The following is a 25459-nucleotide window of genomic DNA, read 5'->3' as shown; positions in this document are numbered from 1 at the left end:
TACTGAAATTAATCCTTAAATTTCATTATCAATGGGATTCAATTTTCCCCTTTTAAAGTGGAAGACTGTGATCCTGAAGTTGAGGTGAATAGAGAAGCTTTGTACTCACTGGACGAAAAGGACACCCACCCTGACAGGTGTCTGGAAGGAAGTGTGCTCACACTGAGGATGGGCTTTGTCACTTCTGCCATTTTTGTATGTCAGGAAACTGCCAAGGACTGGCACCTTCATCCAGCACACCCTATATTCCGCCTGGAATGCTCAAGAGCAGAATACACTTCCTACACGTACCTGTATCCCAGTAGGTAAGAATACTGAATAGCCACACTCTGGATTATAGGTATTACTCTGCAGTCTACCTGTAAAAGTCCTTTATCTTTGAATACTCCCACCCTTCCACCTTTCTTGTCCGGCCAGCTCCTCCATAGTTTTGAAGACTTGGGCCACATCTGAGTTCCCATGTGCAGAGTTCTCTGCAGGCTCACCACACACCGCAGTGTGGTGCTGCCCTCTGCTGGACAGTTCTAGTCCGCCCACGAGACTAGTCGTTCAACAATGCTGTTTAACAATTTTATTGATGTATGATTTACATACCACAAAACTGACCTACAAATGTTTTGATACAAACCTTCTTCCTAGGCCAGACTCTCACCCCAAATAAATTAAGATGGCCTCTGGGCTACAGCATTGTGAGAAAATATAACAGAGTGAGGCGATTCCTGGCAAGCTGATTATAATCAACAGGGACCAATCCTTTCCTACAACTGACGCTGCAGTAAATACGAGATTCCTCACAGGAGGATTTCGGATCTGTCCCTCACATCCAGTGATGTAGCAAAGACAGAGGACATGTTCTACGAAAGTCTGTGGAAGACAGCCCCTGAGAAGCACACACCTGGTCCATGTATGGCTTCACTAGTACTTGGCCAACTAATGCCTCCGCGTCCCGGGTCTTGTCGATCGTGGCGTAAGTCCGCAGGCAGTGCCGTATGATGTTCACGTCAGACATCTGGAGCCCTTCTAACAGGAGGCCTTCCAGGGACTGCTGTAACATGGCCGTGATGCCGGCTATCCGCTGCAAGGGAGAGGGCACATGAGCAAGGCTCCCATGGGAACAAGTCCTACAGATTCAAATGCACATGGAACAAACCTTATACTACATGTAAAATGAAAAGATGAACATTTCCTGAAGATTAACGATGAAATTCTCCTCCTCTTCACAATCTCTTTATAAGTAAACCTTTGCATCATCAATGAAGAGTTTATATAGAATTACAGAACGAGAAAAAAAACCCACATTATTTTCCTCTTAAGTTATGAAGGAACTCCACAACATGAATTTAAAGCAGTCAAGGGCTTTGGATAAATTAACTGACTACCACATATAAGGTGTTGTTACATGAAATTCAGAATTAATTTTACTCTTACAATTCAGAGAACATGTCTGTGTCTTTACAAAGACTCTATAATGCAGGACATGCAGGAAGTGGGGTCCAAACCACAAAAACTAAAAGTAAAACTCAAAGCTAGCTCCCAAATCCTGTAGATCGACAATTACCAGGTTAAACCAAAATTATTTAGCAAATTCCTAAATACCCAATGTAAAAATCTAATCCAACACTTACTGGTCTCACTTTGTCCAAAAGAGGCATGCCTTTGCTCTGAACGGCATGGAACTGTAACTGGTTAAATTCTGTAGCAATTCTCTCCAAAATCTGTCCAGTCAAAAGTGGGCTAGTAGAGACAATGAAAGAAATTTAACTGCTAAAGTGTTTAATTTTCCAAGAGGAGACATCACATGGTTAGCAACAGTGCTACCTGAGCACCCGCTGTGTTACATTCTTCAGTGTCCTCCCCCATCACAAGGTGAAAGCTAAAGCACCCTTCGTGCCTTCTTCCCAGCACGAGCCACATGTGCAGCACGTGCAGGTGCAGTGGGGAAGTTACACAGGCCACTGGTGCTGCCTGGCTGGGGCGCAGAGCCCAGACAGGAAGCAGCTGTCTGGTCAGTGTGCATGCAATTAATTACCTGTTTCCAGCACCTTCTCCAGGCTCTCCCATTCAAGCCTGCCTCACCTTTAACCTCTCTTTCCTCCTCTTGCCCTTTCCTATTATTCACACCTTTTTAAAATACCTCGAATACCTCTCAGATACCAAATACTGTTGTCTCCTCCAGAAAATAAAAGTGGCCTTCTAGAGGCAATAAATGAAATATCTCAGAACAGCTTCCTTTATATCTACTTTACCAAATGGCTGAGCAGTCCATTTGCAGGCTCTGGGTCCTAGTGAGAGGACATTCATCTGTGCATCTTCCACGGTCTAATAAATGCCCTTCTTTCTTCTAAAACACATTAGAAAGCATCACTCCTACTCAAAAGGAAGTTAAATAGCAAAAGAAGAAAAACATAAAGCACAGAAGCACCTGCTGGGCTTTTCTGAGGCATCCTGCATCTGATAAGGACCAATCAGGCAGGGAGGGACCCAAGTGTATCCTAAGGAGCCGTGAAAGCCACACTGAGACCAGCAGGACCCGGCCTGCCTTTGTAGCATCAAACTAGTTCAGAGGGCCAGTAACTGCCCAACAGGAACAACACAAAAGGTTAATCCCTCTTTCCTGAACAACCTAATGCGATTTATTATTTATAAGTTATCTAAATGTTTCTGACATGGCGTATCCATTGTTCAGCTAGGCTGCCCTGGCTTTCCCTTCTCTACAGCTCAAAGTTGCAGATCTGAATTAACAAAGAGGTTGTCAAAGGTGGTCCTGAGCCAGAAAGAGTATAGTGTCTAGCATGTTAAAGATGGAACACTGCCAAGGAACAGCTTCAGAGAGATGGTAATCACTGAGGTGTTTCTGTCAGAGGGCAGAGCAGAGCAGGAGGGCAAAGATGGAAAGAAGGCCGGGAGGCAGCGCCATGGGCGCCGAGTGAGGACACAGCTGGAAGGCGCTGTCAGTGCAACAGGGGGCACAGCAGTGCAGACCTGCCGACTCCTGGACTGCTCAGACGGACACTAAGGTGACTGACAAGAAAAGCTAAGGGGTAGGGGCATGGTGCGTGGGCTAAAGAGACAAGCGTGGTAGGTACTGACCGCCCATCTGGTCATCTTGGTTATGAAAGGAGGTAGAAACCCAGGACATAAGAATCACTTTCGCCTGACCAGGTGGTGGCACAGTGGATAAGCATCAGACTGGGATATGGAGGACCCAGGTTCGAAACCCCAAGGTTGCCAGCTTGAGCGTGGACTCATCTGGTTTGAGCAAAGCTCACCAGCTTGAATGCAATGTCACTGGCTTGAGCAAGGGGTCACTTGCTCTGCTGTAGCCCCCCAGTCAAGGCACATATGAGAAGCAATCAATGAACAACTAAGGTGTGGCAACAAAGAGTTGATACTTCTCATCTCTCTTCCTTCTTGTCTGTCTGTCCCTACCTGTGCCTCTGTCACCAAAAAAAAAAAAAATCACTTCCCTTTTGGATAGCTTCATTTCTTAATCTACTGTATTTTGCCACGTATAAGAGACTCCTACATATACAACGCATCTTAATTTTGGGGCCCGAAATTTAAAAAAAAACATTGCATAAAGTTATTGAACTCAAGTTTTATTCACTATAAAATTCATACAATTCCTCACTACTATCAAAACTCCCATCCATTAGCTTGTCCTCATCTGTGTCTGATGACGAATCACTGTCTTCAACAATGAGCTCAAAACAAGCATGAAAAAGTGGGAAATGTAGGTAAAAAAAAATCTACAACCACTGTATAAGACGCACAGTTTTTAGACCCCCAAATTTCTCAAAAAAGGTGCATCTTATACATGGGGCAATACAGTATATAACAAGATATATGGAGCACACTGTCTCTATGGTCCCTTCCAAATCTTAAATTTTGAGAAGAAATCCAACATGCATTTATAGTGTGACCAAGACTTTGAACTCCAAGTATATTCAACTGGGCTTTGTTTGATTTGCGGCAGATTATACAATATCACTCATGAAAACGTAACTTCCGGTGTAACTTTCAGAGAAGCTCATGTTAGACTCAAATGAGACACATATGAAGGCTACCAGATGCCAGGAGCTTGCAGACAGCACCTCAATCACTGTCAGACAACCATGCAGGTAGAGTCATTAGCCTAAGTCACAGATGAGGGCGTGAAGGGCCCTGACCCAGGCTGCCCAGAGGGGATGGACAGCAGAAACCCGAGCTCCTCCCCTGCGCCATGGCGCTTCCCACCGCTGCCGCCACGATCTCCTCAACGCAGCTCTGAGTCACTCATCAGCTTGGCTGACTTAACACTCAGCCTAGGAAGGTAATGAGATAGTCACAGGACAACTAAGGAAATGATCATCTTTTTCTTATTTCCTAAGCTTTTTCTTTCCTGATTATAAATTTGAACTAAGAGTACCATACTGTTTCTTAATGATACAATGTTAGTCAAGGGACACTGATGGTAACACTCTCAGCATGTCTAAAAAAATCAAAGAGAGGTGAATGCTGTTCCATACCTTGAAGATCATTAGGTAAGACAATTCCACAGATAAAAGTCTGCACTAAGAGCACACTGCTTCTACCTGACCAGACAGTGGCACAGTGGACAGAGCATTGCACTGCAACACAGAGGACCCAGGTTCAAAACCTCAAGGTTGCCAGCTTGAGCGCAGGCTCATCTGGTTTGAGCACAGCTCACCAGCTTGAACTTCAAGGTCGCTGGCTCGAGCAAGGGGTCACTTGCTCTGCTGTAGTGCCCCCCACCCCTATCCCCAGGTCAAGGCACATATGACAAAGCAATCACTGAACAACTAAGGGGCTACAACAAAGAGATGATGCTTCTCATCTCTCTCCCTTCCTGTCTGTCTGTCCCTATCTATCCCTCTCTCTGTCACACACACACACAACAAAAAAGAGCACATTGCTTCTGATTCCCTGAAAGGTGATGTGTTCAAACTGTGACCTAAAACCATGAAAGTTCATAATGACATTTATAAACTTTTCCTGAGCTATATTCAAAATCGCTTAAAGCAAAAGACTTGGACTTTCTTTTTCAGAAATGAGTTCTAACTAAAAAACAACAACAAAAAAACCCAGACTAGGTGTGAAGTATTCACTGATGTGCTATTTAGTAACAAATACTTACCTGTGTTCTTCCAGGGCAGATGTTTCCTTAGAACTTTGAGAATTTAAGATCTTTTCAATTTTCTCAACTGATCGAATAACTTGTATAAGCCTGAACACACACATCTATAAAAATTAAAATTAAGCAAAATACAATTATGATGTTTAACCTTAACTATTTTATTTCCCCGTGCTTAATACAAAAACATACAAAGCTTAAAAGTCAACTTAGAATATTTGTAGCATCCTGTATTTTCAACATCTGTGTAACACGAATACCCAAAAATGCCCATCTTAATTCTGGCTTTCTACAAGTATATTTCAATGCTCTATTGCAAGTTTATAATGAAAAGAACCGGGACCTCTCTGCTCTCTCACACTCTGCTTATTTCTTCCTTCTTTTCCCCATCTTAAGTGAACCCTCTGCTGGCATTACATTTTTTTAATCACCCTTTTGTTTATGTTTTAATGTGTCAATTCACTAAATACATTATTAAACTACAAATTTATCAAAGCCTTAAGGAACATTATAAAAACTCTCATCCTAAAAAGAACAAAAAAGATACAAGGTCATTCTTTCAACAAACAGTTGCTGACTACCTAATATAAACTAGACATTCTTCTAGATAGCGGGACCTGAATGAATAAAACATGAAGAATTCCTGTTCTCATGTGAGAAGTTTATAACCTTTCTTAGAAATGCATTCAATTCTCAAAATCTTTAGACAAGAGCTCAGGACATCTCAAGAACAAGCTCAGGACAAGCTCAAGGTCTCTAAAACAGGCTTGTCTCCTTAACATTTAAAATATAAATACTAATCAATAAATTTAGAAAACACCAGGCATACCAGGCTAGCGTCAGCAGTCTTGAATTTTAATTCCAACTCTGCCACTTATCATTATGATTATAAATAAATCAGAAAATAAAGTTAAAACACAGGTTCACTAAAAAGTAAAGGCAGCACACGAAGAGGTATATTTAACTGGGGGGGGGGGGACAAAATAAGTAATAAACGTAGCAGAACATAGCAGGATGAGAGTACCGCACACTACCTTTCTAAAATAATAAACCTGCGGTACTATGTAGAAAGAATTTCCTTTAGAAAGCCCACTCACTTCCTAATCTCTAAAATATGAATACCTTCTCTGTAGGAGTGCTGAAAATTTATATGCCTCTTAAACTGTAAAGTGCTTCACTGATGTCAGTTATTACTATTTCTTTTTTTTTTTAAATAATTTTATTTTTTTAATGGGGTAACATCAATAAATCAGTATACATATATTCAAAGATAACAAGTCCAGGTTATCTTGTCGTTCAATTATGTTGCATACCCATCACCCAAAGTCAGATTGTCCTCTGTCACCTTCTATCTTGTTTTCTTTGTGCCCCTCCCCCTCCCCCTTTCCCTCTCTCTTTCCCCCGTAACCACCACACTCTTATCAATGTCTCTTAGTTTCACTTTTATGTCCCACCTACGTATGGAATAATGCAGTTGCTGTATTACTATTTCTTGTTCTAGAGAAAAAGGAAATTTTAATTTTGTGTCCACACAAGTACCTCTAAAATTCTGTCCTTCTCATTTCAAATAGATACCATTACATTATAATGTGTATACACACACACACACACACACACACACACACACACACACACACACATACACACGTGCGAAAAAGCTTTAAAAAAAACAATTTCATAGCAATAAAAAAAATGAGAGGACAGGAGGAGAGGGCTTTGAGCTGGCATGTAGCCTATGAAACCTACAGATTTCTTTAAAAATGTTAATGATACCATGAATAAATTAAAACATAAGGAAACTATATAATTTTTTGGCTTTAAAATAAAATTCACAAATTACCACAGCCCTCTTAATCAGACCAGGCGTGACCCTCACTCGGAACGCTCAGCTACTGACCCTAAGGATGAGCAAGACCTCCCGTTTCCTCCGCAGATGCCCCTGCAGGAGGAAAGCAGATCACATGCCCGAAAGCACCGGGACGCCAAGATGCCATCCCAAGTCCACGTCTAACAGTGACACTTCACCTTTTTCTCCCTGATGTCCTCTTGTTTAGACAATCGTTCATCTACTGCTCGAATTCCTTCACTGACAGACGACCTGAGGCTCTTTAAAAAAATAAAGAAAATGTACTGCAGAAACTCTTTGGTAACATTATGAAATTTACATATTTAATTCAATTCCACAGAACTGGATTAAATTATTAAATTTACATATTTCATTCAATTCCAGTATCTAAAGACAACTATTATACAGATATTGATAAAAATACGACGTTTCAGACACAACTGCTGCTGAGTTTTTGGGTAAAATGACATATAAACTAAGATCACACAGGATCAATGGCCCAAAGAATACTAATACATATACAGTGAATGTCGCAGACGGTCAGGGCAGAGAAAGGATGATCTGGATCAGAGAACAGGAGAGTCAGGGGCCTGGTCTGGGAGCATCACCACATGCAAACACTGACGGGAGGACACTCGTAAAATTATTGCACATTTAAAAACATGAGCCATTTGTAAGTTGGAGACTACTTATATATGAGTGAGGTGACATTAACAAGTTGAGTTTTGAAAGAGCTTTTTTCCCCTCCCCCGACACTTTAAAGTTTTCTATTTCAAGAATCTGTCATCTCCAAATCAAACATGCTCTTCAGGTTGTGAAGATCACGTGCAAAAATAGAGACTCATTTACACCTTTTTGGAAGGTGGGGGCTAGTCATGGACCACTCACAGCCTAACAGATAAAAGGAATTCCTGGAGAAGGCAAACAAGCAGAACATGCTTCATGGCAGACTGCTCAAAATAATCTAAACACTTACCAAAAATTCCTCTCGTAATTGTCCCAAAGGCACAGAAAGCTGGTTGAGGGCTTTGTCCACACCAACCTAAAGGGAAAATCATGTTGGCACAAACACGTCAGAGCAGGAGTAGCACCGAAGTGATCAAAGCAGCACCAGACATAGGTATTCTTTTGGTATAACTAGATGCTTTTCTGTATAACTAGATACTGCTAACTAGCTAAATAACAGAAGTTATTTTGCCATAAATATTGCTCACAGAATATGAAAAAAACCCTGTTGATATATATGAAACAATAAAGGGAAGTCACCATAAATGAAAGCTTCCTTATGCACAGTTTGCCTTTGGATGGAATTTTCAGTGAATTTGAACATTTTAATAGGAGGCAAATTACCAGTTGATATAAATTGCATCTAGTGGATGGGCTCTATCTTTTCTAAACATTATTATAACCTTTGAGAAAAATCCAAATTAAATAAAAGGGAAATAAAATTTGGGGGGCTTTCTCATCATACTGAAACATTTATCTTAGTGGTAGATTTTCCCCAAAGCAAATATGACTCATTAATTAATGCTTCTTGAAATCCCCATGGAGATGACTACTTCCTGTACTTCTTTACACAAATATATTTAAAAACAAAATAAAATATGAACAAGACAACTTTTTTGCAAGTATTAAAACTCAAGCATTTCTAAATGACTTTTATAAACAACTGAGATGCTCATTATAAACCATTCTCATATTTTCATAAAACCAAGCCTTCTACAGGGCAATACTGGCCAATGTCCCTCAACCCAGTTCTAGTCAGCACATGTGCCTGAAAGTAAACTAGACATTTCCTTAAGCAGAGCTGATGTTTACTCTTGCAAATAGTCTAAACCAGTGAGATTTCATAGTAATCACTTGACAACTAACAAAAACAAGCACTTTGATATTATTATCCTTTATTTTTCACTGTATATGTTATGGAGATATATAACATAAAAATATAACTCTATATATGATTATACTTAATAAGTAAATGAAAAATAATCAAGCTAGAAGAGTCTTAAATGGGAAAAATAAAAACAAAAATATGCACCAAGAAAGTTTAGTTCTTTGATTAATTAATGAGATTAGTAATTTCTTCAAGCTTCTGAGGGAAAAATCAACTGAAAAGTTTCTATAATACTCAGCACACTTTGAAGAATAAATCTGAGTTGAGAAAGTGTGGGTGTGGGTGTAACTATACTGACTGGTGTAAGTGCGGGCTTAAGGTTTACCAAGTTTGTGGAAAGGTTGACAAAGTCTGCATAATCCTTGTTGATGAGCTCGACCATGGCCGTCTTCAGAAGTTTATAGTAGAGTTCCAAGTCGTCTCTCAGTTCCTCCAACTGGACACGCTTCCTACAGTCTGAAACAAAATGATCCACATCGAAGTCTTCCTGAAAATAAAACCAGAAGAGCAAAATTACTGCAATGAAACCACGTTTACATGTATAAATAAAATGAGAAAAGAAGAAACACCATTCACGCATTCAGCAGGCTACGGGTCACAGGGAAAGGCACCTGTGAGTGCACAGGACAGTGTGAGGTGCCTGCGCTCTCTATTTGGTGTCAGGCAGGGCCCTGACCGACAGCGTTCTCTCCTGTTGCCTAAATTCTACAAGGGATTTTACTTTTCCAAATTAGACATTGTAAATAGGATCTTAAAATAGAAACAGCTTCTCCCCTTAATCTGAAAAGTAACAAATGTCCAACATAAAACTTTCAAAGAAGTGATTACATAACAGAATAAAAAATCACCCACACTCTGATGCTCTGCGGATAAGCACTATTACTACTTTTTTTTTTTAACTATTAAACACTGTGATTCACATCCTTCCAGATTTTGGGGGGGGTCTCTCTTTTTAAAATACAAATTAATTTTTAAAAATTGGGATATAATTGACATATGACATTACATTAGTTTCAGGTGATGTGAGCACCACAGTAACATCCATCACCACTCAGGGTACAAACTTTTTTCTTGTGATAAGATCCTTTAAGATTTACTCCCGTAGCCAGCTCCAAAGACATAATACAGGACTGTTAACTATAATCAGCATGCTGCAATTACACCCCTGGACTTATTTATCCAATTAACTGGAAGTTTGTACCATTTGGCTCCCCTCACCCATTTCACCCCACCGTCCACCCTCCGCCTCTGGCAACAACCAATCTGTGCTCTGTACCCATGAGTGTGATTTTTTGTTTTGATTTTTAGATTCCACATATAACTCAGATCATAAGGTATTTGTCTTTCTCTACCTGACTTACTTCACCTAGCAAATCGCCCTCAAAGGCAATCCATGATGTTGCAAATGGTAGGAGTCATTCTTTTCATCAAATGATGCTGGGACAAGTGATTTAAATGTGAAGGACAACCTCACACTATACACAAAAATTTAACTCAAAATGTATCAATGACTTAAATATAAAAGCTAAAATTATAAGACTCTCAGAAGAAAATAGGTGAAAATCTGCATGACCTAGGATTAGACAACAATTTCTTAGATATGACCCAAAAAACACAAATAACAATATATAAATTGAGTATGATAAAAATAAAAACTTTTGTGCATCAAGAATACTTTAAGTGAAAAAACTACTATGGGAGAAAATATTTTCAAATCACATATCTGACAAGATCTAACATCCAGAATATACAAAGGACTCTTATAACTCAACCATACATAGACAAATAACCCAATTAAAAAATGAGCAAAGAGACATTGATAAGAGTGTGGTGGTTAGGGGGGGGAGGGGGGAATGGGAGAGGGAAAGGGGGAGGGGGAGGGGCACAAAGAAAACAAGATAGAAGGTGACAGAGGACAATCTGACTTTGGGTGATGGGTATGCAACATAATTGAATGACAAGATAACCTGGACTTGTTATCTTTGAATATATGTATCCTGATTTATTGATGTCACCCCATTAAAAAAATAAAATTATTATAAAAAAAAAAATGAGCAAAGGATTTGAACAGACATTATTCCAAGGAAAACATACTACTGGCCAATAAGCCATAAACAGATGCTGAACATCATTAACCATTAGGGACATGTAAATTTAATCACAGTAGATACCACTTCACACCCACAATAAAAATAAAAATAAAACAAAACAAAAAATAGGTATTGGTAAAGATCTGGGAGTAACTGAAACCCTCATCTGGTGAGAAAGTGTTTTCCACAGCTGCTGTGGAAAAGTCTGGCAGGTCCTTAAAAATTAAATGTAAAATTACCCAGGAATTCCACATCTGGCAGAACTAAAAATAGATGTTCATGCAAAAACATGTACATGAATATGCCTCACAGCCAAAGCAAAATCAACTGGAATACGCAGTGATTGATGAATGGGTAAACAAAATGTGGTATGCCCACACAATGGGCAGCCATAAAAAGGAATCAAGTGCTGTTACATTCTACAACTTGGATGAACCTTGAAACATTACACTAAGTGAAGGATGCCAGACACAGGCCACATACTATCGGATTCCATTTATCTGAGATGTTCCAGAACAGGCAAATCCACAGAGACAGAAAGTATATTAGTGGTTGCCAGAGGATGGGGAGAGGGAAGAACTAGAACTAACAGGTACAAGGTTTCTTTCTGGGGTGATGAATGTTCTGGAATTAGTAGTGATGGACATACAACACAGTAAATACACTAAACACCAATAGGTTACACACTTTTAAATAGGGAATTTTGTTATGCGAATTACATCTCAACAAAAACTTAAATATCAACAAATAAATGTTCAGCTACATTAAAGACTAAAGTAACACTGATGAAAAGGCAACTAAAGTCGCTGTATGAAAGCTACAGTGATTCATAACAGAGTGGTGCTCATCAAAGAGACAAGGCAATGGAAGGGGAGAGATCCACACAATTACGCAGATAATTCAGAAAAGAAAACACAGTCTTCAACAAATGGTCCTGAACAAATGGCCATCCACGTGCAAAAAATGAACAAAGACACAGAAAGGTCTAAAAAATTAACTCAAAATAGACCTAAATGTAAAACGCAAAACTTCTAGAAGATAACATAGGAGAAAATCTAAATGCCCTTAAGTTTGGCAACGGCCATTTAGATACACCACCAAAAGCATGATCTATTGGGGGTGCAGAAAAGTGAACAGGTGGAGTGCGGGGTTTGTAGGCATTGTAAGGGTAGGTACAGGACATTATGCTTTGCCAAAACCCACAGAATGTACCACACCAAGAATGAGACCTAATGTAAACTATGGACTTCAGTTAATAACACTGTATCAATGTTGGTTCATCAGCTGTAATGAATAAACCATAATAATAAAAATAATAACAGCCTGACCAGGCGGTGGTGCAGTGGATAGAACATTGGACTGGGAGCAGAGGACACAGGTTCAAAACCCCAAGGTTGCCAGCTTGAGTGTAAGCTCATCCAGCTTCAGTACAGGCTCACCAGCTTAAGCGCGGGGTCACTGGCTTGAGTGTGGGATCATAGACATGACCCATGGTCACTGGCTTGAGCCCAAGGTCGCTGGCTTGAGCAAGGGGTCACTCGCTCTGCTGTAGCTCCCTGGTCAAGGCACATATGAGAAAGCAATCATTTAACAACTAAGGAGGTGCAAGGAAGAATTGATGCTTCTCATCTCTCTCCTTGTCTGTCTATCCCTATCTGACCCTCTCTCTGTCTCTGTCAAAATAATAATAATAACAGTAACAACAACATCAACAGTAGAAACCATGAAGGAAGGGGTAAATGGGAACTCTGTGCTTTCTGCTCAATTTTTCTATAAAACTGCTCTTAAAAACATTTAACAACAACAACAACAAAAATCTAAGGTAAATGCATTTTCTTTTCCTGAATGTGTTACACTTTTGAAAATGTTATTTTAATTAAAAAGCATTTTAAAAGACATTTTTTTTGTTTAATTAAAACACATTTCCTCCTATGTCTAAAAGGCTGGAAGGAATCCAGCTGGAAAGTAGGAGAAAAACAGTTTCTCTTTAGACTCAGAGGTTTCTCCTGTTTGAACCAGGTAAATTACAAATCCCCCAAAAGGCAACAAGTTGTGAAATAACAAGAGATGTTGAAATACAGAGAAATAAACCAGCAAAACAGACCAGTCACAGGCAATTTAAAATCAGCAACTAGCGTAGCAGTGACAGCAAAAACATTTTCATCACTTTAAACTTACCTAAGACCCCAACATGAACATCTTCAGCACTGTGAGAATTTCTTAGAACTTTCAGACCAGTCATCTGAGCTGCCTTCTGCTCAGTGCCCTGACGCAGAACATGCCTCAAACACAGGAATGGTAAAATCACTGTGTAGAGCTGTGACAGAACGGAAGTGCCCCCAGGCATCACCGGACTGGATTAATGATTATGGGAGGGATATAATAAGAAGGGATGCAAGTTTAAAGTATGACCTCTGCCCTAAAAACATGCTCAACTTCACTGAGACAAAAACAAATGCAAAATAGTAAATGCTAAACTGTGCAAACAATAAAATGAGGGTTGAAAAACACAAGAGATTAGTATGAGCTTGTGTGTGTTTTGAACCATTCTTACCAACAAATGGACAAAAGAGATGAATAAATTGCCTTTTATATTCAGTACGTATTATTTAAATTTTAATATGCGACTCAGGCATCGATCTATGACAAAGAAAGAACATTCTTGCTCTCAGGCAGCATATATTCTAATGGGGAAATGAGAAAATAAACATGAAACAGTCTGAGACCAATGAACAGTGATAAAGCCTAAACTGAAAATACAATGGGACATTGAGGTGCTTTAACTCCAACGACCATGGAGAACCTTACAGAAGAGTGACATCTGAGCTAAGATCCCAAAGACACAAAGGGGCTGCGGTGGGAGAACTGCAGGAACAGTGTGTTCCTGTCTGAAGGAACAGCACGTGTGCAAAAAGTTTCCCCTCCAGCACCACCAGCCCCTCCCCCTCAAATTCAGTTCAGCCACTGTTATTATGGCACTTGTGTCAGCCAAAGCTCATTCTCAATTTTCATGTGGTTACCCAATAATTCAAGCTTGAGAATAAAAAATGTATACTCAAGAGTTCTTTCCACTATCTATGGGCAAACTATCCTAAAGGGATTTTAAATCCCATCGCTTAAATTCTATGAAATTTATGTCCTAATGGAGTCATCAGTTTTATATCTAACTCCTTTCTTATGTTATATATTATCCCTGTGTCTGGTACATTTATGAAAAGGCAAAAAAAAAACCCCTATATTCTGCAAATGTATTCACTGATCTAACAAATACACGGCTCACAAAAATTAGGGGATTATTTTATAGCTGCATATTCATTTTGAAACATCCCCTAATTTTTGTAAGGAGTATATCTGGTGACCTAAATATACTGTTCCAGCTATTTCTTCTCTTTCTCTCTCCTTTTCCCCCAATTTAACACCAACCACAATCTATGTGGTGTTTTACCTTTGAAATGTAATTTCTTGAGCTATTTAGTGGAATGATCTAGGTCTGAAGTTCTCAACTTGGGCTGCAGATAAGCATCATTTTAAAAATAAAGCCTAAACCCAGTTCATGATTAATGTATGGTAGAATTTTAAATGTTTAAAGAAATTTGATGTGAATGCTATAAAACTAATAAAATAAGAAAGATATATTCACATAATGCTTATGCTATCAATGTTACAAATAATAACTCAAAGGGCAATAAGTTCAACATTGTAATCAAATAAGTTTTATAATATTGCAAGAAGTAAACTAGAAAATCAAAAGCAAGAACAACAAAAACCTCTTTTTGCAAAGAACCTCTTTTCACTCAGTGCCAATCAAATAAACCTTATGTCCAAAGTTACTTACCTCATACCAAAAAATGTGTTTCACATAAATAAATTCTTCTATAAAATGAAATGTAGACTAAGTTCAATGTATGTATAGCTAATTAGAATTTTTTGTGGCAGCCAGTCTCAAAAATATTATGTCTATCTGAAACTGTTGCACAGAATTCAAGCTTTTCGTCAAGACTTGGGGTTACAGTGTGGACTTCTGCGGAAGTGCCAGGTGCCCGGGGAACCAGCAATGCCACAGAGCCGCTTCCCAATGCTGGTTGCCTGCCATCTCTTCTCTCCATTCCTGTTGTGAGCTACTCTTTCTTGCAGCTCTTATCAATGAGTCTGCCTTAAATACACACATCATCTTCTCACTCTCACCATATGTACTTGGTCTAACCTACAACCCAAGAGTCCAGATCTCTGGATATGGTAGAATTTCTGCTAAGGTCACAAATGACCCTCCAGCTCATCCCTATTGGTGAAATGCAGGAGCTTTGGTATATGGCCTCTGTGCCACATTTTGGGCTATTTTTGATGATATTCCAATTACCCCATTTCCCAAAGTTCCCATCTGTGGCCTCTGGAAAGCAAAGTGTCACATTATTTTCAGATATAATCATATAATTTCCCACTTTAAACCTGACTATTTTCCCAGGACTGCTGCCTAAGAGCAGATAAGGGACATGATTTGCCCCAACTAGCTGTATAACCTTGGGAGAAGTCATGATACCTCTGGGCCTCAGATTCTTTATATCTGTAAACCAGAAAAACTAACTAATGTCTTTTTTCACAGAAATATAAAATATTAAGAGCTGAAAGATACCACAAAGATTATTTAGACAAGTGCCATCCTGTTATACTAACAAGAACACTGGAGTCCAAGAGGCCAGAGACTGGCCCAAAGTCACACACTAGGGAGTTGCAGAGCTGAAACTGGGACTGAAGTGGCTCCAGGCCACTGCTCTTTGACCAGCACTGCACACATCTGAACAGCTGCTCACTCCCTTTTCATCTGTCTATGACAATACCTGCCCAGGGTACCCACCAGCCACTAAGAGATTGAGGCTCAGGAAAGAAGCTGATGAACAGAAGGTCAATGGAGCCAGGTTTTGGCTCAGCACAGAAACAAACCGTCCACCAACAAAAACTATCCAGTGATGACAGGCACTGCTATGAACACTTTCAAATGTTTTGGGAAGTGTCTTCTCATGACCAGGCGGACTGAGTCGCACACATCAGATGGGCATTCTGAGAAGAGCACGCTGCCCCAAGGTAGACTTTGGTCTAGAAAAGGGCAAGAAGAGGCAAGAAGACTAGTTTAGAAGCCATGACAATAGATGGCGTGAGATAACCTGGAAGGCAGGAGAAGCAGAGATGGAAAGAAGGAGATGGACTCACAACATATTCAGGAAGTGAAATCTGCAGGACTTGATAACAGATTGGACCTGGGAAAGGTGATGGAGAGAGGACTCGATTCCCAGTTTCCTGACTCACAACTGGACAGATGTAAAGCAGTTATGGAAATGGGTAATACCAGAGAGTGGGTTTTGGAGGGGAGAAGGGAAGAAAGTGCTCACAGATTCTGCTGTGAACATGAGTTTGGAACGTGAGTGACAAAGAGATATCCAAGAAGAGATGTCAAGGAGAAGTTCAATATATGGGACTCTGGAGACTTTTAGGGACAGAGATATGAATCTGTGACACCTGTCTACAGGTGGTCACTGCAGCTGCAAGTATCATCTAGGGAAAGAAGAGACATGTGACTGAGCCCATAACCAGCCATTTAAAGGTTATGAGGAGGAGGATGATTATACACAACAGGGAGAGATGGGGAGGGTAAGAAGAAAACCAGAAAGCAATGAAGAGAGCCTTTAGTCTGCTGAGTGGTTAAGTAAGGAGACAGAAAAAGGTCTGTTCTACTGACTTACATCTAGTTGACTGTAGTGAGAACTGTTTAGTGGAATGATGAGGCCAGAAGACAGAATGGAATGAGTTTAAAAGTGAAAGGTGAGAAAGTAAAGAGAACTCTTGAGCATTTGGCTGTGACATTGAAAATAGTGACAGGGTAGTAACTAAGAGGCAGGAGGATCAAGTAGAAGAGACTGAAATAGGAGTGTGTTGGAAAACCAATGGGAAGTAGCACAGAGAAGGACAGTATCAGACTCCTGAGAAGGCATGGGCTCCAAGCCTGGGTGGAAGAGTTAGCCTGAAGAGGAAGGCAAGCCTCCTACACACTAGGTGAAAAGGAGAAAGAATGGGTATAAATACGAGAATGACATAGTTATCAGCCAGATGAAGGCATTCCCACTTGATGGCCTCTATTTTTCCTATAAAACAGGAGATAAAGTCATACACTGAGACTTCAACAACTCATCTAGGTAAACGGGTCTAGTTCACCTTAGCAAGCCATTTTCTTTTTCCTACTACGAATATCTTATGTCCTATTTCATCTCTTAGTTTGCTGTCAACCTTTAAGGACTTTTGTACTGTTTTAGAGTTGACAAAGCTAACAATGTGAAGTCACCACAATTTCTGCTCCAAGTGATTCTTCTATCTGTCACTCCTGCCTTTTGATCGCCCACATCTTTCACAAACCTGTCCCCCTCCCCTGTATTTCTCATTAGATCTCATAAGAACCACTGACATAACTTTTTTAAGTAGCCTCCTGCCACCTGTCAGCTCCAATGCAACAGATATAGTCATATAATTGCCCACTTTAAACCTGACTATATCTCCACAATGAATACTGCATCAAGCACAAACCCCTCAGTGTAGTGACAAGGCCCAGACAACTGCAACCAACCTATCTATCTTTCTAGTCTCATCCCTGGCCATTCTTCCATACTCCAACCACTTTGTTCTAGGTGCAATTTCTGGCACCCACGTTTTTCCTAATACCATGTTCAAGAGCCAAAACCATATCATATCTATTCTTGTACCGTCATGTCTAGATTGTTGGCTGACACATAGTAGATGATCAATGAATGCCTATTTATTAAATAAGCAATTGCTATCATTGCCCTACCAGGTCCTCATCATGTTTGTCAGATTAATGACAGTTTCCAGTCCAACCACTGGACTTCAAGTAATTTCAACTCTCCTAATGCAAATCTGGTATTCCCTAACTTTCCCACGGGCTTAAAACCTGTTCAATTGCAAAATGTGTTGAATGAGACAAAAATGAAGAAATATCATCCCAACAGCAAGCTCTCCACCCTCCTTTCTGCCATGGAACTTTATATAACTTGTAAAACATCTCTTAGAAGGAAACACAAGTTGCCATTAGCCTTTATCTCCAAGCCCCACCTAGAAAGTCAACATTTTACACAGAACAGCTGCCCTATTTATTTTTTTTCTACATAGGAAGTGGGCACCTTTATTAGCGCCATAATCAGTATGGCATGGCATGTTCTGAGGTTTAAGAACCATGCGAGAATATGAAGTTGCTGGCATTCCAGCCACTTCCCGCATCCTTCCTCTCCCCACCTCTAAGTTCTATTTTAGAACTTTTATTCTGAGATTTCTACTTTCTGAATCTGCTTTTACCAAAGGCATCCTGTCAGCTCAGAGTGAGAAAGATATGAATCAGAAAAGATACTGGTATTGTGCCCAAAGGAAGACTGAAGAAGTCAACAGAAGGACAAAATGAAGTGTTTTCTGTACACCAATATCCTTGAAGTCAAAACAAGGGCCCTGATTTCTGTGAGTGCTTTCTTTTTCTCAGCACACCTCTCACCATCACGAATCCCTAGATCTCTCTTTCTACCGCACCTCAGGACAACAACTAGCCAGGGAGTGGAACAAAGCGTTTCTGTATCAGTGAGTTCACCCTGTAGGCCTTCAGACATCCCACTTCAGCTGCACTGTTCCTACAGTGGTTTGGCAGGAGCATCACTGCACAAGGACAAGAGTATTTATTATTCCTGGGCCTAGAAAGCCTGCGTATTAAAAACAATATGGCCACAGTGGAGAGAATCCAGGTATAAACACCTTTTAAAAACCAGAGTTTTGGAGATGTGATTAGAATGCAAATATCAAGAAGACAAGCTAGAAAAAGGAAAAAACATGATGACTGAAATTCATCAAAAAAACAGAACAAGACATTTAAATTCCCATGTTCAAAATTTTAGGTGTCTACAGTAGAGCCAAGCTTTTAATTTTAACATTGAAACCAGCTACTAAATAGTATCAAAAATCCCAACCCTTAGAAATTAAACATACATATTTTTATGGTTTAAGTGCAGACCGGAGGCATACACCAGGTATCTAGGCAGACATCCTCCAGGCTCTGCTTCAAATCTTGGACACAGTCAAGGCTGCACCTGACCAGCCTTATCGTCAAACGTTTTCCGTTTATATTTCTATTCTAGAAGTTTATGTCCTATAATTACCTGCACACCAGCTCCCTGCTCACCTTATCCTGAGAAGGGGGGCAACTCTGGAAAAGGAGGATGGCGTGTTGTACTACAGCAAAATCGGTAAAAAAAATATTCCAACTGTTTAATCACCCCACTGCAGAAGCTTTCTATGAACGTTGGGCAAAAACTCTGGACTATGTGCCTCTTTTTCTGACCCGATGCTAGGAACATGGGTTCAGAGGTTTGTTCAGTACCTAATCCCTGAGCTCCAGGTGCCAGACACTGGTCACCAGGCCCTGGTCCGGTCAGGAGACGGGCAATGTGACCACGCTGCACGGACAGGGTCGAAACAACAGGGGAGTCTAACACTGAGCTCGAAACTTTCCGGCCTTTGACTCGACCAGCACGATTCCGCATAAGTGCTTTCTCCAGGCTGCACCTGCCAAACCGGAGGCCGACAGACTCCCTGCGCAGGGCAGCGAGGTCCCGGCCGAGGAGAGGCCCTGGAGGGCAGAGGACAGCGGCGGCCCAGGGCCCGGCTCCGGAGAGCGGCGCCCGGCGCGCACCTTCATGAACTCGTCCTTGTCGAAGCACACCGTGTCCGGCCCCTTGGGCAGGTTCATTCTCCTCTCCATCCTGCTGGCCGCCTCTCAGCACCGACACACGAGCGAGGGGAAGAAGCGGGAGCCTCGCCCACCAACCGGGCGGCCGCAGCCACGACCAATTTCCACGGCACAGGAGGGACCGCTTCCGCCAACATGGCAGCGCGCGCCGTGGCCAATGAGCGAGGGCGCCGCGGGTGACCCCCGCCTGCGCCACCAAGAGGGGCGCGGGGACCGCCGCCGTCGCGCCGGCAGGCGGCGCTGCCCCCATGCGGCGGAGGGCGGCACTGCAGCCCGCACGCTCCTGCTGGATGGCCCAGCTCTCAGGAGACCCCGCAGAGTCTGGCGGACCCGGCCAGGGGCCAGCGGGGCGCCCTCTCCACCGAACCGTTTACCGTGGGAGAAACCTGTCTGCAGTCTTTTCCAGGGTCTTCTCCCGAGATTGCTTCGCCGCAGGAACTGCTATGACCGGACCTGGGCCCTCTGGTTCTCAGGCCGGTCTTGCGGGCTTGGGCACATGGCGAGCTCATTCCTCCCGTCCGTCCACACGCGCTACCCCGAGGCCGCCTCCAGGGCGCTGAGGCTTGCGGGGGACTGCGCCCTCAGGGGGAGCTTCGCATCATGGCCTCAGTACCTGAGCTGTAAGGAAGGAAGGTGGTCAACTTTGGGCTCACTTCCTGGGTGGGTAGCCTCTGAGCACAGCTTTGGGTCTTCCAGGGTCTTAATGGAGCCCCTCACTACCTGCTTAGACAAAACACAGAAGACAAGGAGGTATGCGTATGCATTTGTTTGTAATCCAAGCTAGAAATGGGCACATTTTTGTGTTTGTGGCCAGGATTGGTGCCATCACCCCCGACTCCCAATATCTCAGACTTTCTCCCTGCACTCATACAAATGTTATTCCCTGGTTCTCTTTCTCTTTCTCTTACCTTGCTCTTTCTCCCACAGTTCCTCCCGTGAGCAGTGAATACCATAAGTGGTGATAACTCACCTCCTTTTCTCTCCTTTAGACTGATAGCTCAAACACAAACCTCACTTCAAGCCCTTCACTCTGCACGTTTTTCCTTCATGCTTTTCTAGATGGGGTTAGACTGTTCTGCCATTGCTGTTTTCCCCTTGGAAAAATGCATTAACAGCTCCCCAAAGGAGCAAGAAACAGGAAGGCAATACCTTAAAATCAAACTCCTGTATTCAAGTTACTCCAAAGAGGAAACTGGTCCCTTTAAAAATGTGAGTATAGAATCCGAAACAATATTCTCCCTAGTGCTGGGCCTGGCAAGCCTTGTTAAAGAGAATACTCCCTGCCAGTGTGTAGAGAGGATGAGGGATGAGAACTGGGATCTACCCCGAGAATCGAAATAAAGTGCGGGAGATGCGATCATGAAGAGTTCATCCTATGTCCGTGTTATGTTTGTTTGGACATGGGAAATGAAGCCTCGCTGTTTGTTGTTTATTCACTGTTACTATGAAAAATTCCCAACATATGTGAAAGTTTGGAAAACACAAGGGTAACACCCCCCCACCCCCCTGCTCATGGACTCATCACTCTGCTTCAACCATCATCAAGCATTTTGCTGTACCTCTGTCACCTGGCCCCCTCCTACCACAACACTAAACACTGCCACCTCCTTTTCTGGCTAGAATATATTTCAAAGTAAATCCCAAACATCACATCATTTCCTGCTCCCCAAAAGCCTTGGTTTACATGTCTAATAATAATAAGGAAAGACGCCTGACCAGGCAGTGGCGCAATGGATGGAGCGTCAACCTGGGACACTGAGGACTCAGTTTTGAAACCCTGAGGTTGCTGGCTTGAGCATGGGATCATAGACATGACTCCATGGTTGCTGGCCTAAAGCCCAGGGTTGCTGGCTTGAGCCCAAGGTCGCTGGCTTGAGCAAGGGGTCACTGGCTCAGCTGGAACCCCCAGACAAGGAATGTAAGAGAAAGCAATGAATGAACAGCTAAAGTACTGCAACTATGAGCTGATGTTTCTCATCTCTTTCCCTTCCTGTCTGTCCTTGTCTGTGTGTGTCTCTCTCAAAATAATAAATACTACTAATAATAAGGAAATAAAAAGACATTTTCCTTACACAATTGCAATGCCATCATCACACCTAACAAACTCAGCAATTATAATAAGCATATTAGGTCTAAGAGGTCTGGCTTTTAGCATAAAATCACACTGTTAATGACTGACAAGTGTAAACCCAGGTGCACAAACTTCAAGTCCATGTCCTTCACATGACCCAGCAATTCCATTTGTGAGTATTTATCCAAAGAGAACAAAAAAATAATTTGAAAAGATATATGCACCCTAAAATGTTCATTGCATTATTTACAATAGCCAAGATATGTAAGCAACCTAGGTATCTATCAGTAAACAAATGGATAAGGAAGATGTCATTACACAATGCAATATTATTCAGCCATAAAAAGAAGGAAATCTTGCCAATTGTGACGACAAGAATAAATCTTGGGGTCATTGTGCTAAGAGATATAAATCAGAAAGAAAAAGACAAATACCACATGATATCAGTTATATATGGACTTTAAAAATGAAAAACCAAAAATGAGCTCATAGATACAGAGAACTGATTGGTGGTTGCCAGAAGGTGGGGGTAGGCGAAATGAGTGAGGGGTTAACAGGTAAAACATCCAGTTATAAAATGGCGATGTAATGTACAACAAGGTGACTAGAATTAGTAAGAGAGTAAATCTTAAAAGTTCTCATCATGGCCCTTGCATCACTTCTTGCCTCCCTCTAGCTGCCATCTTGCATCCCTGCATGTGTGAGTTTATTGTCAGCTGGTCTGCCCAAGACCCCCTTAGCGCCAACCCTAGTCCCCCGCACACCTCATTTCCTCTCCAATAAGATGAAAGAAACTATCATGAACCAAGAGAAACTCACCAAACTGCAGGCACAAGTGCTCATTGGTGGGAAAGGAACTACTCATAGAAGAAGGTGGTTCACAGAACTATAGCAGATGATAAAAATCTTCAGTTCTCCTTAAAGAAGTTGGGGGTAAACAATATCTCTGATATTAAAGAAGTAAATATGTTCACAAACCAAGGAACAGTGATCCACTTTAACACCCTAAAGTTCAGGCATCTCTGGCAGCGAACACTTTCAACATTATAAGCCATGCTGAGACAAAGCAGCTGACAGAAACGCTACCCAGCATCTTAAACCAGCTTGGTGCAGACAGTATGACTAGTTTAAGGAGACTGGCTGAAGCTCTACCCAAACAATCTGTAGATGGAAAAGCACCACTTGCTACTGGAGAGGAGGATGATGATGAAGTTCCAGATCTTGTGGAGAATTTTGATGAGGCTTCCAAGAATGAAGCAAACTGAATTGAGCCAACGTCTGAAGCAGATAAACTTGAAGAAGTTACTGGGAGCTGCTATTTTATATTATGACTGCTTTTTCAAATTTTGTTTATGGATCTGATAAAATCTAGATAAAAATCTTAATATTTTTAAGCCCCTTGGACACTGCAGCTCTTTTCAGTTTTTGCTTATACTTAAATCATTCTTTGCAGCTAATTAAGCTGAAGAAGCCTGGGAATAAAGTTTGAAACAAAGGTTAATATAAAAAAAGTTTTCATCATGCCTTACTAGGTGGTGGCGCAGTGGATAGAGTGTTGGACTAGGACGCAAAGGACCCAGGTTCAAAATCCTGAGGTTTTCAGCTTGAGCGCAGGGTCACTGGCTTGAGTGTGAGATTATAGACATGATCCCATGGTTGCTAGTTTGAGCCTAAAGGTTGCTGGCTTGAGCCCAAGGTCGCTTGCTTGAACAAGGGGTCACTCGCTCTGCTGAAGACCCCCCCCCCAATCAAGGCACATATGAGAAAGCAATCATTGAACAACGAAGGTGCCGCAATGAAGAATTGATGCTTCTCATCTCTCCCTTCCTGTCTTGTCTGGCCCTTTCTCTGTCTCTCTGTCTCTGTCAGAAAAAAAAAAAAAATATGGTAACTGTGTGTGGTCACAGACGTTGACTAGAGTTACTGTGGTCATCATTTCACAATATATACAAATATCAAATCAATATGCTGTATACTCAAAATTAATATGTCCAACAAAATAAAAATAAATGCAGATAAATCACTTTACAGTACTACCATACTATTATGGTACCTTGTAAAGTCGACAATACTTATTTAATATCATAAATTACCTATCATGTTCAAATTTCCCTGTCTGATTTTTAAATAATTGATTTGAATTATAGAGAGCACCCCCACCCACACTACATTTTGTGTTTATATCTGTTAATCAGTGGGGTGCTCTTCCTCTTCCTTGCAATATTTTAAAAATAACTCTTTATTTTTCAATTACAATTGACATACAATGTTTTATTAGTTTCAGGTGTAAAATCCAGTGATTAGACATTTATGTATCTAACAAAGTAATCTTCCCATCAGACTAACATTCATCTGACATGATACATAGTTATAACAGTATTATTTAGTATAATCCATGTGATGCACTTTACATATTTTTGACTAATTTTATAACTGGCATTTTCTTAATTTTTAATTCCTTCACCTTTGAACCTATCTTCCCAATCCCCCTTTCGTCTAGAAACCATCAATTACTTCTCTGTATCTATGAGTTTGTTTTTGTTTTGTTTTTTTGTCTTTTAGATTCCACATATAAGTGAATTATATAGTATTTCTCTCTCTCTGACTTATGTCACTTAGCATAATACCCTCCAAACCCATCCAACATGTCATAAATGGCAAGATACAATTCTTTTTTATGGCCGGGTAATATTCCATCATATATTAACACCATCATTTCTTTATCTATATGTGTTTTGATGGTAACTAGTCTTTGATTCAAGCATTTAAACTATCTACACAGAAAGGAATCGATAGGTTTACAAGCTGGTTGAGAGAAGGGTCAATGAAAACACAATGGCTTCAACCACACTTCTGTCTGGGAGAAGCTGCCCCTCCAGCCCTTGCCTTGGAGGCAGACAGTGCAGTTAGTTATTCCTGCGTCCCAGGCGCTATGCAATCTCCTGCCCCAGCACAGGAGCTCAGAGCAGGGCAGTCTGTCAGTGGGTAAATCTGTGCACCGGCCCCTTAAGGAGAACCTGGGGCTCCAGCAAGCAGCCCTCCCTTTAACTCAGCCGCCTTCCCTGCCGCTGGTCACCGAGAGAGGTCACTGGGATTTTCTTTCCTGGCACTGGGACCCTGGGCAGAGGAGCATCACATGGAACTAGAACTCCTGGCTCCTGGAGAGGGGCCCAGTGCACCCCAGACTTCTCTCACCACAAGTTCTTACCTGCCACACTGTGAGTGTAAGACCTGCCCCTTCCGAATGTCCAACCCGCACACCAGTATCACTGCGGCTCCTGAAACCCTTACTTCTGTGGGACTGGTGTTAGCTAGCTGTCAGGCTGTCCTGGGGGCTTGCTCTGTGTCAGCTGTAACTCTAATGTGGTGCTGGCGGGGAAGGGGGTGGGGAGCACAGTGTGTAGGCTCTGCCATCCTGAGAAGTTCTTCCCTGCACATTAACTGTGAAAACAATCACCTCCTTTGTCCTTTAGTTTTGTTTTGGAACTTGCTGACTGCCTCCCATATTGTCACTTCACATGTCCCTCTGTCCCTTGTATTTCCTGTACGCTGGTAGCTCTGGGAAGCTTTTGAAAGTGCCTGTGTCCAGACCAGACCCTGAAAATGCACTCAGTAGAACCGGGAGCTGTGAGTCTC

At 41.5% G+C, this 25459-nt stretch overlaps 1 protein-coding gene and 1 pseudogene across 3 annotated transcripts in view; one reads left to right on the top strand and one right to left on the bottom strand.

The window, feature by feature from the left end:
- COG2 (component of oligomeric golgi complex 2) overlaps positions 1–19878 on the bottom strand; it is a 47512-nt gene extending 27634 nt beyond the window's left edge. Inside the window, exons 1-7 of one of the 3 annotated variants that reach the window (XM_066382800.1) lie at positions 19696–19878; positions 9200–9361; positions 7957–8022; positions 7160–7240; positions 5138–5241; positions 1626–1734; positions 896–1075 (exon numbers count right to left, since the gene is read on the bottom strand). In XM_066382800.1, coding sequence (XP_066238897.1) covers positions 896–1075; positions 1626–1734; positions 5138–5241; positions 7160–7240; positions 7957–8022; positions 9200–9361; positions 19696–19764 — 771 coding nt within the window. In that variant the 5' untranslated portion in view covers positions 19765–19878. Of the gene's footprint in view, positions 1–895; positions 1076–1625; positions 1735–5137; positions 5242–7159; positions 7241–7956; positions 8023–9199; positions 9362–19568 lie in introns of those variants that run through there. The other 2 variants (XM_066382811.1, XM_066382818.1) reach the window with 2 other exon arrangements.
- Positions 19879–22601: 2723 nt separating this feature from the next.
- On the top strand, positions 22602–23306 carry LOC136389109 (transcription factor BTF3 pseudogene; annotated as a pseudogene).
- Positions 23307–25459: the final 2153 nt, after the last annotated feature.

Source organism: Saccopteryx leptura, chromosome 1 (assembly GCF_036850995.1).
Source record: "Saccopteryx leptura isolate mSacLep1 chromosome 1, mSacLep1_pri_phased_curated, whole genome shotgun sequence".
Taxonomy (NCBI): domain Eukaryota; kingdom Metazoa; phylum Chordata; class Mammalia; order Chiroptera; family Emballonuridae; genus Saccopteryx; species Saccopteryx leptura.
Note: the sequence above shows the minus strand (reverse complement) of the source record. Positions and strands in the feature narration are given on the sequence as shown.